General features: G+C 49.8%; 2 protein-coding genes across 2 annotated transcripts; both read right to left on the minus strand.

Annotated features, from left to right (window-relative positions):
- Positions 1-23: 23 nt before the first annotated feature.
- MIND_00241300 (DRIM domain-containing protein) lies at positions 24-8,373 on the minus strand (the record flags this gene model as incomplete). The annotated part of the gene is made up of 14 exons (XM_037359296.1): positions 8,332-8,373; positions 8,204-8,284; positions 7,961-8,160; positions 7,498-7,906; positions 7,163-7,451; positions 6,631-7,115; positions 6,292-6,581; positions 5,960-6,243; positions 5,624-5,907; positions 2,202-5,575; positions 602-2,147; positions 399-552; positions 111-345; positions 24-63 (listed from the first exon to the last, which is right to left on the minus strand). Exons 1-14 carry the CDS (start codon positions 8,365-8,367, stop codon positions 24-26), a joined length of 7,707 nt encoding a protein of 2,568 aa, XP_037224391.1. The 5' UTR covers positions 8,368-8,373.
- Positions 8,374-8,531: 158 nt separating this feature from the next.
- Positions 8,532-13,428, minus strand: MIND_00241400 (AB hydrolase-1 domain-containing protein; the record flags this gene model as incomplete). Its single annotated transcript, XM_037359297.1, has 27 exons — positions 8,532-8,611; positions 8,657-8,747; positions 8,799-8,843; positions 8,893-8,995; positions 9,047-9,176; positions 9,248-9,467; positions 9,518-9,578; positions 9,626-9,701; positions 9,744-9,782; positions 9,831-9,882; positions 9,929-10,347; positions 10,398-10,500; positions 10,547-10,589; positions 10,639-10,915; positions 10,966-11,242; positions 11,647-11,787; positions 11,833-11,919; positions 11,964-12,157; positions 12,208-12,266; positions 12,311-12,499; positions 12,545-12,571; positions 12,621-12,639; positions 12,686-12,784; positions 12,831-12,861; positions 12,916-13,022; positions 13,071-13,104; positions 13,159-13,428. The coding sequence occupies 27 exons, from the start codon at positions 13,426-13,428 to the stop codon at positions 8,532-8,534; spliced, it is 3,273 nt and encodes a 1,090-aa protein (XP_037224392.1).
- Between the last annotated feature and the right edge of the window lie 273 nt (positions 13,429-13,701).

The raw sequence follows: 13,701 nt of genomic DNA on the forward strand, positions 1-13,701 counted from the left end.
ATTAAATGCAAATAGATACACAGTCATTCCTCCCTCCTTCGTTTTAACTTACCACGACCCTCTCTAAAGCCAACGTCAGAAGAGAGGAAAAAACGAAGCAGGAAACTCACGCAAGCACAGCCCCTTTCCGCTTCTTACTCTCCTTCTTGATCACATTCCGCTGATGTTTCCTTCGCGCTGCAGCCTCAGGGTTGACCGTGGCCTGCAGAACTCGGGTGGCCTTCCGTTCACGCTGCATGCCAAGCGCGCCTTGACGGATTTGATTGTAGACAGCGGAGAACTTGGTCACCCCAACTTTGGCTTGAACGAGATCCTGGAGCTCCACACAAAGGGTCTTCATCTCAGCTAATAAAAAACAAGGGAATGAGCTATGTGCCAGTCAAGTCAGAGCTACATACCCATTTGTGAATCACGAATTGTGTCATCCTCCGTGATGCGATATACGGGTGTGAGGATATGAACGAGGAACAAATTGAGCTTGGCCTCGTCCATATGTGCCGCCATCGCTGCGAACCAACGCAGAACTGCCGTGGGTTGTTGAGCCCAATTGGACTGCCATCCTGATCAATAAACGAGTACAAGTAGAACATAGAAGACCGACCGCGCTTGAAGCTTTGTTTCTTCGTGCAATATGAGACGATCGAATCTGATAAGACAGCTTCGAAAACATCCAAGGCAAAGGATTCGAATGCGTCGTCTTTTCCTCATCGTCGCTAGCCGCATCCACTTCTTCCTCTGACGGCGATGACCCGGCCGCGAAGCATTTTCCAATATAGAACAGGTTTTTAACCACCTGCAGACTGAGAGCCTCATCGAGATGCGGACTTTTCAATTGAGTTGAAAGCTTAAGGGCGATGTCCCGGAGTGCTGTTTCGCCAGAGAGGGGTGGTGGCAGGTCACATGGCGGCGCAGGAGGAATGGCAGCGAACAAACTACCAACCAGTTTGCAGGACACAATTCGAACCCACGAGTGGGGAAAGAGTAGATGCGCAACGATCAAGTCCCAGTCTACACCGGATGATTCGGTAGTGATGGCAGGAAATACGCGCAAAAGTTTGGCGATGAGGCTCAAAGAATGATAAGGACGTTGCCAGTCCAGCTCCACCTCCATTGCGTCTTTCTCGTCCGTTGCGGTATCCAGGAGCTCCTGGCGGCTCAGTTGAAGAGAGGCGTTGACATCTTTAAGTATAGAGGTCACGTGTGCTGTGCCATCAGATTCCATCAGTTCGATCACAGAGCCATAAATCTGGAACGCGACGCGAGTGAGTTGGGGCTGAGCTGACTGCGAGGCCCAGGAATGCAAGTGGGAGAGAATATTTTGACGGGATCCGTTGTCTAATCTCGAGAAGAGTGTCTTGATGAGTTGTGCAGACATTTCGCGACACTTGGTAGAGTCGTCGTTCACTATGGACATGGCCAAAGTGACGAACAAGAGATCCGCATATTCATCCACCAGAGCGGCTTCGAACTTTGCCAAAATAGCACCCAGGAGTTCCAACACCGACTTTCGCCCGCTTTCAAACTCATACGAGAGGTTCTTCGCTAGGAAGGTCATTTGGGTTCGCAAACGACCTTTTCCTTGAGGATAGTCCAGCAAAAACTGTAAGAGGACGCTACGGCAAAGCTCTTGAACTTGGGGAGACTGGCTGGTAACCATGATCTCAGCAACCTTCTCCATAACGACGTAGATTTCTGGTACGACGAATTTGCGTGCAACGACGCTACGAAGGATGGCAAAAGCAGACGTCTGTCGAGTGGGCTCTTCGAGATCTGGCGTCAGAAGCTCCAGTAAGAAAACCAAGTCTTTCTCCTGGACTTTAACGGGAGGGCCATCTCTGAGAATGGTGGCAAGTGATTTGAATGCACCCTGAACTACCTCCGACTCTGTGCTGCCGGCCTGCTTGATGATATCAAGAATTTGGCGTACAAAGACGGGAACGGATTTGTCGAGCGTCTTGAGAGGGCATTTTACAATACCGGCAGCAGCCTTGAGGCCAGCTATAAGAACAGGTGAAGCGTTGGTGTAGAGAGTGTTGCCAATAACAACGACCATGGAGTCCAGTCTCTGAATGATGTTTGCATCGTGGAAGTCAAATCGACTCCTGCGAAGAGCAGTATTAAATAGCTCTAAACCGAAGGAGATGAATCTAAGAGCATTTTTAGCCGGATTGTGGAAGGCATGAATAAGTCGCACGACTCACCGAAACGAGTTGGTGGCATAGTGATCCTCCTCTACCGCTATATGACGTTTTGTCTGAACGATAGCATCGCCCTTGGGTTTGCCTTTGCGCTTGATGGACCCCTCCTTCAGGAATTTTGCATTCTGGCTGATCAGGGTATGGCAAAGGACAAGGAGTTCTGGAGGGGTAAGATGTTCGTTGGCATTAAGACCTGTTGTTATCCTGCGTAGAACCTCTTCCACCAGGAGCATCATCTTAACTGATACGGTCTCGTGCATAATGGCCCGGAGAGGCAACAGAAGATTGCTCAGACGCTGGGGAGTGATGAATCGGGCGATAATTCCAAACGAGTCGAGGCCTTTCGAGGACGAGGATTTAGCCTCGCGCATTTTGGTTTTGAAGTCTTCTGCCATCACGTCCTTCGCTGACTCTCCAAAGATCACTTCAGCCGAGATATGCGCAACATCGGAAACGCAATCATCCAGGGTGCTGAACGTTTTGACATTGTGTTCGGAAGAAACGTGAACGAGCAATGAATGCGTGACATAGGCCAAAACGTGGAGCTGAGGGCCGCGAAGCAGCGCGGCGCGCAGTTCACGGAATACAAGAGGGAGGTATGTGGGTCCAAGGCTGACAGTGATCCGAGCCAATGTTTCCCTGGTTAAGTCACGTGTTTCTTGAGAACGACTCCTGAATACTTGGCTGAGAATCGTGAGCAAGCGTGAAACTTGAGCCTCGCGATTGGCGACAGGAAGATGAAGCGCAACTCGAACGATACCAACTGCAATAGGGATGCGAGTTGTATCGTCAGTCTTTTCGTCACGTTTCTCCAGATGGTTCAACAGGTTGGGTAAGAGCCGTAGGTTAACAGCATCGGCAATTCGCGCTGAACTTTGCAAAGTTGCAGGCGTAGTTACTGGAGCGACGTCGTCCTCAGAATCTTCCTCGCCATTGTTACCATCCTGCCCAACTTCGACGGCCGGAATCGACTGCTCCATCGAGAAATGAAAGTTGTCAAGAATGGCGACCAATGTGCGAATATAGACACGCTCTGACGCATCTTTGGCTCGGGAGAGTCGCAGGTACTTTTGAACCAAGGCGTAATAAGCACCCCAAGACAGGTGTTTGGCCATCCGGCCTGTTGCTGTAATGGCATCGTTAACAAGGTGATGGTCAACGAGCGTCGTATCCGCAATGTAGTTCGCCACCAAAGGCACCATGATCTCAGCGAGTGTGCTACTCCGAAGTTGTCCCTCGTCACAGTGGTCTCCTAGTCGTCGCAGGGCTCGAGAGCGACGATGTATCTGAATATGGTGGATGTTGTTGAAGAAATTGGCCTCTTCGTCTCCGCCGGCAAGCAGAACACGCATGTCCTGCAAAGGACTGATGCTGTCGCATTTGTGAACTGCGTACGCCAGGACACCCAATAGCTCTCCCCGGACCAATTCGTTCCTGGAGTGCAATCCGTTCTTGATGCCAGGATAAAGAACGCGAAGGAACATGGTTTCGTGGTCGACAGAGCCTGTGGCTACCAAATCAATGAAATGGCGGAGTGAAAAGGCTGAACTGGTGCGGATTGCAAGCTCAGCTGGGTCTTGAATTGAATGCAGCATACTGTAAATGACCGGGAGCCATTCCGAGACAGAAAGAGAGCCAAACAATGTCTCGTTCAATGAGACGAAGGCACTAAGGCGACGTTCGAAATCTGGCTCGTCCACTCTTCTGGCCGAATAAGCGTTCAGTGAGTCAAGAATATCAACGATGCGGTCAAGGGAGGCATCGAGGGCTGATAGATGCCGGAAAGCGGCAATGAGGGCCAAACGGGCAGGACGCGACCGGAGCGATTGCAACAAACGCGATAACAGTTCAAACGTCTTGGCGTAGATTTGCGAGTTGGCATCCTTGAGATCCGAGATCAGGGCCATCTGATTGCCGATGATGGTTAAGAGATCGCCCTTCACTTTTTCTGGAACAACCTTTGCTGGTCGAAGCAAGAGTGGGGTGAACAAAGTAAGAAGCGTTGAAGCTTGGGAAGCATTTGTCGAGTACTGTGCGATGCTCGCCAAAATTCCGATCTGGCGCTGGCCAAGCGGGCTGGAGAGGGTGGTAATATTGGATCGTTCAACAAGACTGGCCAGATTCTGGAGTAGAATGGAGACATGGGGCTTCATGACCATATTTGAGACTTGATTTTCAATAGAGGCGACATCCAATATCTTCTCGACCATATCGAAAACCTTGGACACGACTGCAGGCTTGACATTAGTCGCGGTCAGGCAGGCATAAATCTGGGGCAATAAACGCTGGTCGTACTGTGTAAGGAAGGTGATGTGTCGGACGTTCAAAGTCCAAACATTGAATAATTCCAACAGAGCCGAGGGTGCTTGAGTATTTTCCTTGTCGAGCGCCGGAAGACGTGGAGAGATGAATGTTTCAAAAGCAACGGGCATGTAGAAGTCGAAGTCGAAGTCGACCTGGCATCGGAAAAAATCGGCCAAGCGTTTCAGGCCCAATTGGCGGATGGTTCGCCATTTTTTGGTGGGAGAAGAGGTTGGGTTTGGGTCGTCATCTTCCGCGTCTGAATTGTCTAGCTCCACGTCCTCAATACTCCCAGCGATACGGGACTGAGCCTCCGCAATGCAATCCATTGTCCTGCCCAGGAGCACTGGCCAGTATTTCACTATTCGTGAACCTAAGTGCTTGATGACTTCCCCAAGCAGGCTGAGAAACCCGATTTGCTGTTTCCCACTAGCGGTAGACGGCACGGTCTGAATTGCGAAAACCGAGTCGCGACGCCCGTTACAAGTGTCTCCAAATGACTTCAGCATTAGGTCAACCAGAAGCCCAAGCTCTACGTCGGTGCAACCAGCGAAGGCACTCAGAATTGCTGCTCGTCGATCTGCGCCTCTCGAGCGACCTTTCTTTTCCAGCATCATTCCGAAGAGAAGGCGAATGAGAACGTCAATAACTTCGACGCGGTCATGTGACTGGACTTGAGTAAGGTCCAAGCGACTGAGCTCGTCACGCCAACGCGTATCGTCCAAGAAGGTCCGGAGCTGCGACTCATGAGGTACCAAGTGCGGCGATTTGTAGCTCAGAACACAGGATAATGCGCTTGATTGAAGATTTCGGTCTGGGTATGATAGAGTAGAAAGGTAGAAATTTCGCAGAGCGTCGGTCGCATATAGAGCTTTCGGATTGCTCAGCTTTGAGAAGAGAGTCAGCCAAGAGGCAAGCTTATGACGAGCCAGTTTTGATTCCGAAGAGACAAGCTCGAGAAAGAAGGAGACGATATCGCGGTTGTGTTTTTGGACTAGTTCGGGGCTTTCTCCCAATGCAAATAGCAGCTGAGATTCGTATGATTGGGGGTCAAATCGCTCAGATGGGTCGGCCGCCTTGGATTTGGGTTCAAGTACGGAAATAATGAAGCATTATTCACTTACAGCCATAAGTTCAGCGACATGATGACGGGAGTCAAGCCATTTCCTGACAGCAGTACGAAGTTTGTAGGCATTAGGATCCCGCCACGAGCGCTCATCTTCTCTCACGTCATCCGTGTCTTCGATGGGGTCTGAGCTTGGACCCCGGACTACATTGGGGTTTGCATACACCTGCTGCAATTCAGCGAACACCAAACCCCAGACGTCATCGCCAAAACGTTGCGACATTTGAGCCAAGGCGCCAGCAGCTGGTGACCACAACGGTCGAAGGTTAACTTTGAGCTGCGCTGAAAGGGTAGACTTTGAGCAGTTAAAACATAAAAGCCGAAAGATACGCACCAATCAGCCACCGAGCACAGACATCTGGTCCAATATCGGTCTCTTTTTCTTTATCCTTCACGATGGACTCTACTCTTCCGATCCTCAACACACGCTCACGGACACCTTGCACTTCGAGGGGAACTTCCTCGCCAGCTAAACACCGTTTCACCACCTCACGGGCGTCAGATGGCCGAGTTGCCGCTAAAAGTCGAAGCGCAGCCAGTCGAAGAGGCCGAGAGTTGGAGAGAATGGCAGGCGCCAAAGCTGGGTACATCAACTCGATATCAACAGACTCAGCTGCGCTTTTAAAATGATAAGTTGATTTGACCGGGGATTCAACGGAGACATACCTCGTGGAGAGAAGAGCAGCAAGAGCCTCGAGCACCTCAGGGGAGGTGGCCCAGACGATATCAACTTGGGTGCACTGCTCAACCCATTTTGTGAGTTTCAAATCTTTCCACTCCGTTGGCGACCTTTGCGACAGCGCTCGCATACACATCCCAACAAACAGAGGTGTGACTCCTTCCAAGGGTTCATTTTGAGCAAGTTGTGCGTCGGTAAGTGATATAAGAGCGGCGGAAATGCCAGAAGATTGAGAGAACGACGAGGATAGGGTTAATATGTTAGACAGCACTCCCGCCTAGAATCTAGTTGAGTCTTGAGCAGAAAATAACCTGTTCTTAACACACCTGATCCCAATCAAGTGTAGCAACATCACGGTTCTTCATTTCACCAAGATGCTTGACACTCCATGTTTCTAGGGAGTTTCTCCAAACTACATCTCCGTCGCTAGTAAATTTCTTAGCCCGCCAGAGTTGGGCGAGGAGTGCTACTGTTCTTGTTTGGAGTTGATCATCAGTTCCGCTTAGAATTTTTGAAGAGGCTCTGAAAGTGAGAGGCAGTCCAATTGCACGCCATCCCGGCCAACCGAGCTCCGCTAATGCGCCGGTCAAGGAAATGGAGAATAGCGTAGCTTCGCGATCAGGCATATTCCATAGTGCATCCAACATCTCCCGCCCCTTTCCCATCCAAAACGAGCTGTCTGCCTCCGGCGTTGCCATAAGTGCAGCCGTGGCTAAGTGAAGCAGTGATGCGGACAATTGGTCTGAAGGAGACGCAAGATAGATCGCAAAGAGAGACGGAAAGGCTTTCAGAATAGAATTTGCGTGCTTTGCTGTTAAAATATCAACAAGTTGAACTCAGGATAATCGCACCACTCACGCGTCAGTCGGGTGCCACTGCGGACGGAGGTCGCAATAGACATCAAGTCAACCATGGATCTCATGCTCGCTGCATCTGGTTGTTCTGCCGTCAAAGAGACAAGTCTGTCCACAAGAATGTCTGCAACCACGCTAAAATTGTCAGCATTCCGAACGTGGTGGATGAGGGCGGTTAAAGATCGCTTCAAAAGTGTGTGGGTCCGGGAAGAAGAGGGCGAAGTGAAGACGTGGAAGTGGACCAGTGGTCCAACAACAGACGGAGCACATGTGTGTAATGTTTGGGAGACCGACTGAACAAGTTCAAGATTACGATGAAAAAAAGGGGAAGCAACGCACTTGACATGCATAGACAACTGCCCATGCCACAGCATCTTGAACATCTGATTCTTCGTCGGCGACACTTTCACACAATAGGACAACGGCTCGTTCTCTAACGCTGGATTTCAGTCGTCTTATAACACCCCCCCAAACTTCCGCCAGTGCACGCTGGACTTCAGGCAAACAACGTGGAAGGGTGTCGCGTATTTCACGCCAGGTCGCATCAAGAAGAGTTGAGTCATCTTCGGAGCAGGCGGGGACAAGGAGAAATTTAAACACAGAGGCGAATGTTGCGAGGAGTGCCGTTAGAGCAGACGTGGAGACCGTTTTTGAACGGTGGAGGAGCGAAAGTAGTCGTGGCAATACGGGATCGAGATATGCTGCAGCGATGGTCGTGCGCAAGTCATGGGTGAGCTTTTGAAACAAACTGAACGAACGAACATGAACCTGGAAAAATATGGAAAGATAATAGGGTACGCACTCAAGAACAGCTCTCAGTCCTTCGTCGTCTGACTCATCCAGCGCAGTCACCCACAGCTGCACTACTTCTTGCCAGTTGTGAAGGAGCAATGGCAAGGACGCGGAAAGTGGGCCTGCCCGTTTGGCAAACTGGATGAAACTGGGAGAAAGATTGAGTTGTTGCCAATGTTCAAGCGACGAGTGGAAATGAGATTCATGGTCCTGTAACGATTTAGCCTTGGGTTCACAGGTAAGAATACCAAACCTTCAGGTCATTATCTTGTGGTGTTTGGGCTAATATTGACGGAACATGGACGCTCTTGAGAGACTCTGCATAGGATTGGTGCTAGGAGGAGTCAGATGCAATGCTCGTTTGTGCCAAAAGGATTAAACCTTGAATCGATTCAAGCGTGGCTCGTCTACCTCCATAGCATCAAGTGAAAAAAGTTTTGGGTGGTCAACTCAAATGACGTAAGCTCACTCAGATGATCGATGCTGAATGAATACCGACAAGCAGTTAGCAAGCAGCACTCAGTACTCAATTCCAAGTTTGTACTGAGTTCTCTTATTCTTACATACAAGTAGATACAATTTTAGTCGGGCCTCTGATCTCGAATGCGTCTCGCGGGGATGAGTCCAAGACAGCCAAATGTGGTAGCGAATAACGCTGAGGCTGGCGAGGCTGAGTAAAGACACGTCTGGTTGTGGAGCTACGAACCAGCTATGGCACCACGGACATAACCCATGGTGGTTTGGCCGAATGTTATCGTGAATCCAAGCCATCCAGAGACGATCGAAAATGTGAGCACCTAGCGGAGAACGATTCAAAGAGGTGGCGTCGTAAAGTGTTCTCGACGCACTGGAATTACTCTAGAAAGCACCCCCGAAGCACGCCATGAACGGAACTGCGAGTGGGCAAATCAACTTGAATTTGACTTGAACGTGAAGACCAACATCAGGTTGGACGCCATGAATTTGGGTCCACGACGCGATTATAATATAGGAGAACATAGCAATGACAGCCCCCAGAAGTCCGAGGCTTGCAATGGTTGCCGACCTAGCTTATGATGAGTTCTTGCACACACAAAACTTTCTCGTGAACTACTACCGGGCCCATGAGTGCGTGTCCTCGAGGGTTTCTTTCAGGTGAGCAAAAGTGTCGAGGTAGAACGTCAAGGCCGCCCCTGGTATGAGGAGCTGCAGCTGGCGGAAGACATGGCGCGACATAAGGGAAAAGGCTGAAAAGCACGTGAAATTCACGGGGAATTATGTAAGTAATCTAAGCACCCCTTGATCTAAAAAAATCTACCCAATCTTCCGCCTTTGTTTGCAATGCGAACACCATTTGCAATCGAGCGAATAGTATTCTCAAGTCCCCTTCGCACTTCCTTCCCAGTCTTGACGTTCGCTTTGGGGAAGAGTTCCGCATCAACTTCACAGACCTTCCCAACAGCGGGGAGTGTCCCGTCCTGAAAATAAGCGGCCAAAGCACCATGTGTGCAATTCGATGGCGCTACTAGAGAGGTGTGCTGATAGATCCTTAAAGCGGCCGTATTGACCTCTGCCTCGAATGACTTACTCCAGGAGAATTCTGTGTGATCAACACAGAGCCAGGAAACAGTTTGACGGCTTTGGCCGCCCTGTCGGTGTGTCAGATGGAATGAGGAGTGGTCGTATATATACTGACCACACAAGAGGCGTAATGGGGTCCACCGTGTTACCGATGACAAGGAGCGGAAAGCTTGTGTTGGCGCCAAGAGGACCTGCTCTCATCCAGCTAAACAACCAAACTCGACAATGCTTACGTGCCTTGGAAACGCGACGGACGGTGAACTTTCCAGCCTCTGGGAATTTAGGTCAGCTCAGCCTACTAATATATATGGCAGACCCACGAGCACCAGATTCGCCAAGATGCCCATATATCAGCAAAACTCGATAACTTAGCTTCATTCGAGTAAAACGTCTTCAAGTCTGCAATTGAGTCGTCTACCGAATTAGCATCCCCGCACGTAGTCGCAATTTCCGCCTCGAAGATGCTCCCAACATTAGTGTTCGCAGAGGAATCGCACTTGAACTCATCAACTTGATACTGAGCATAAGTGTTGGTTGCATTTCCGCCGGTCAGTTCCGCTAGTCTCTCTGCTAAGGGCGCAAACCCGCCGTACGGGCTGAAAGTCGCGCCGAAGACGATATTTCTCAGGAAGCTATAATCGACGACGCCATGAGACTCGTTTGTGAGGACGGGTCGTGGTTGTTGGTGGTATGTTTGGAAAAGACTTTGGAGATTGTTGGCTATCTTGTTGGGGGACGAGTCGTAATATGCGCATCCCGTAGGCCCAGCGTCAAAGCAGCCATCAAAAAAATCCTGTAGAGCTTTGTCGGAGTCCGTCAAAGATTCGGTTATGTTGGCTACTCTCCAACTTCAGTTTGCAAGAATGATCTCGAGGAGAAGGGCCGACCGCTAAACCAGGCCTCGCCATCCATAACACCTTCAAGTGATTCAGACTCGAAAGCAAGCCGGATATATACCTTACCATCGATGACCATCCTGCCGACCTTGTCCTCCGAACGTGTTGGAATATGAAGAAGGGTTTGACGAAGAACTCACGGGGAACAACGTTGCAAAGGTCTGTCCCAAGACTGTGCCGTACCTTAGCAGTTGCATGAGCACTGTTGGAATGCAGTTGTTCAAAAACGAACGAGACACCCCAATACTGCAACTTCTCGAATCCAAAGGCCTCCGTGATTCGGAGCATATCTTCAGCAACATTGTCTGTGGTGAAATATTGAAGCACGCTGGTGGTGTCATGCCGTCTCGCCTGTTGTCCCACAAGTTGGTATTGTGCCCATTGATTCGAAAGAACCTCCGAGTTAGCATCAAGGGCTGGGTAGCGTAGGTTCAGGTCTTCAGGTAACCAAAACGCCCGTTGCGCTGCACTGGCAAAAAAGCTCGCAGATGGTTGGGAGAAACCAACGCCTACATGCAATTAGATTAGACATTGGCCAAGACGCAAATACGTTTCTTACCTCGGGGATCAAAACCAACAATGTCGAACTGTGGACCTAGAAACTCTGCAAAGGATGCGCCAGCCGATAGAATTGCAGCCACGCCACTGCCTCCGGGGCCACCAGGATTGAAAAGGACAGGCCCTAGATAAGAGTCTGTGGCCGTCGCGGGAATGCGGGTAATGGCAATCGACGCATTTCGAGAGTCTCCAAAAGTGTAATCTAGTGGAACTTGAAGCAAGGCGCATTGGAGACCAGAGTAGCAGGAGACCCAATCCAGGGTTGCATTGGCTGACAGCTACCATGAAAAAGCTGAATCTGAATCTAAGTAGGTCGTTCAAAAGCAAAAGTACCAAGTTCCAATTGAAATCATCTTGCGCCAACGCCGCGGAAAAAAAGGTGGCTAAAGCGGAAGAAATGACGAGGGTGTTCATATTCCATGGCTGCAGGGTCAAGCATGGTACTTTATACGATGGTGGTTCAAGTTGGAGTCAAGGCTGACTTGATGCCGATAGATGCCGTCATGATCCGAGAAAAGTCTATAGTTGATGATGTCCTCAAAGTACATACAGTAACTCTACAGCAATTGGTACTGCAGATGCATCTGAAACTCGAAGCGTCGTCTAGGTAGCATAGATGTTGCGTGACTTTCGCAGGCTAACGGAGTTGTTCTGTCCACCGAGATCACACGGCTCCATTCACCTTCGCGTTGGTGTATTGGGTTTCAGCAAGGCCTACGCGACGATTTCCTGTGTCATAAACAGAGTAAAATCGCTCCAAAAAGCCATAACCGTTGATGAAATCAAGGCCTGAGCCAGAATTTGTTCCAAGATCTCCAACAATCTGGGCCAAATGAGTGGGACAATCGCCATAAATGGAGATACGCACGAGATAAATGCTTTGTGAATCACCGCCTATATCCGAGTTCAGCAATCGAGGCCATATTTGGGCATCAGGAGTGAGCGAAAAAGTTTGCTGAGCGGTCATCAGTCCGTAATAGCGACGCGGACAAAACATACACCGCCTATGTGAAAGTCCAGATTCTTGAGACGATGGAAATCCTCGGTGGAGATTTTTAGGAGACCGGTAGAGTTGTCGTATGTAGCGCCGGTTGCAGATTTGTACGCGGAAAAGGCGTCGGTCGCCAGAAGAATAAGAGTGGTTCCAGTGTCGACGATGCCAGATGTTTGTGCTAGTATTGTTTCTGTGCCATCTGCATGACGGATTTAGCGGTGGCAGACAGAAAAGGATGGTCCAACAGACAAACGATGGTCTGGTCAATGCCCCAGTAACTCGAGGCAGGTGTGCTGGTTGTGATTGGTCTGGCAACAGTCAGAAAAATTGCACTCATTCGTCAGAGGCTTACGTATAGTGAACTTGGTCTAGATATTTCGTATCATCCACACCTCCCAGAGTCAACTCGCCGTTGACACTTGACTCGATAGTGGCAGGCTCGTAGTAAATACCTACTACTGGCGCAGGGATGACTCCGGACGAGAAGAGATTATCGACAACAGTGGGTATCTCGTGCTGGTCATTTTCCAGAATCATGGTTCTGGCGTTTGTCAGTGAGGCTGGACAGAGGGTAAGTAATGCGGACCCTCTGGTTAAGTCAACGGGTCCGATACTGAGTGCGAGTAAGTTAAAAGCCCCGCTCTAGTCGTCTAGCCTCATACCCGAGGATACCATCCATGTCTATCAAGGATGTTATTACGGTCGACCAGCCGACTCTCATACGCACTAGAAAACCCCTGCGGGAGTGGTGGTTCGCTGACAGCAATGGATTGATTTCGGATGCGGAGTTGCTGTGTCAAGGAGAGCTGTTCGACCATTTCAACACCTATAGAAATCAGTCATTTTCTACGACCAAGATTTGGTGAACATACCAGTGAACAAGCCTGATCCATAAACAAGGACCTGAAGAATATTGAACAAAAATCGCTCTCTGGAGTCTGAAGTCAATGTACCCACCACTGGACCGGGTATGACGCCATCTGGACGGGTTTCCAGTGTCGCCCGATATAGCTTGGAGTTTCCGACCCAGGTATTCGAGCTTCCGGTGTCGATAAGCAGTTCGTCTAATCAGATGCTCAAATCAGCAACAGGAACTCGCCATCGATACGCACAAGTTTGCGGAGGATCGCCGACATCTACATGGGCCTATGCGGTAGAGTAGAATGCGAGGATGCATTTGAGAGTCGTTCTGAAACCCACCGTGTACGTTACGACAGCGTTTGTCACTTGAACGCTATCGGACGGGCCACTCCGCGGCGAGATACGTTTTGCTGCTATTTCAGGAGGCCACTGGCGTTCTCGCTGAGCCTTGAGAGCTCGCTTGCGTTGGCGGTCACTATCAGAGACGCGCTCTATAGGTTTTTGTATCTTGCGCGAAAGTGGGAGGCTAATAGGGGTAGTTTGGGCTGCGAGAGCATCTAAGCAGAAGCTACTGAGTGCTGCGAGAGCTAGGAGGAAGGCGTGTCGCATATCGGGCGAGTATAAGGAAGGCGAGGTTGGGTGTGTGGACAGAGGAGAGTAACTGTCAAGGACAAACTGGAACACCTTAAGTAATAGCACGTGATCGTCTCCATTGTGGTAAGATAGCTGGGAAAAATCACACCGGATTTGGTAAAATATCCCTTGAAGTAGAAACTGTGCTAGATTCTGGTAGAATCTAGAACCAAATCAACCTATGGAGATTTGCCCAAAATATACATTTTTGAAACTGAGAATGATTTTAGTCAAATATATACTAGTTTT

Source organism: Mycena indigotica (assembly GCF_014461135.1).
Source record: "Mycena indigotica strain 171206Taipei chromosome Unknown Mind.scaff0002, whole genome shotgun sequence".
Lineage (NCBI taxonomy): Eukaryota > Fungi > Basidiomycota > Agaricomycetes > Agaricales > Mycenaceae > Mycena > Mycena indigotica.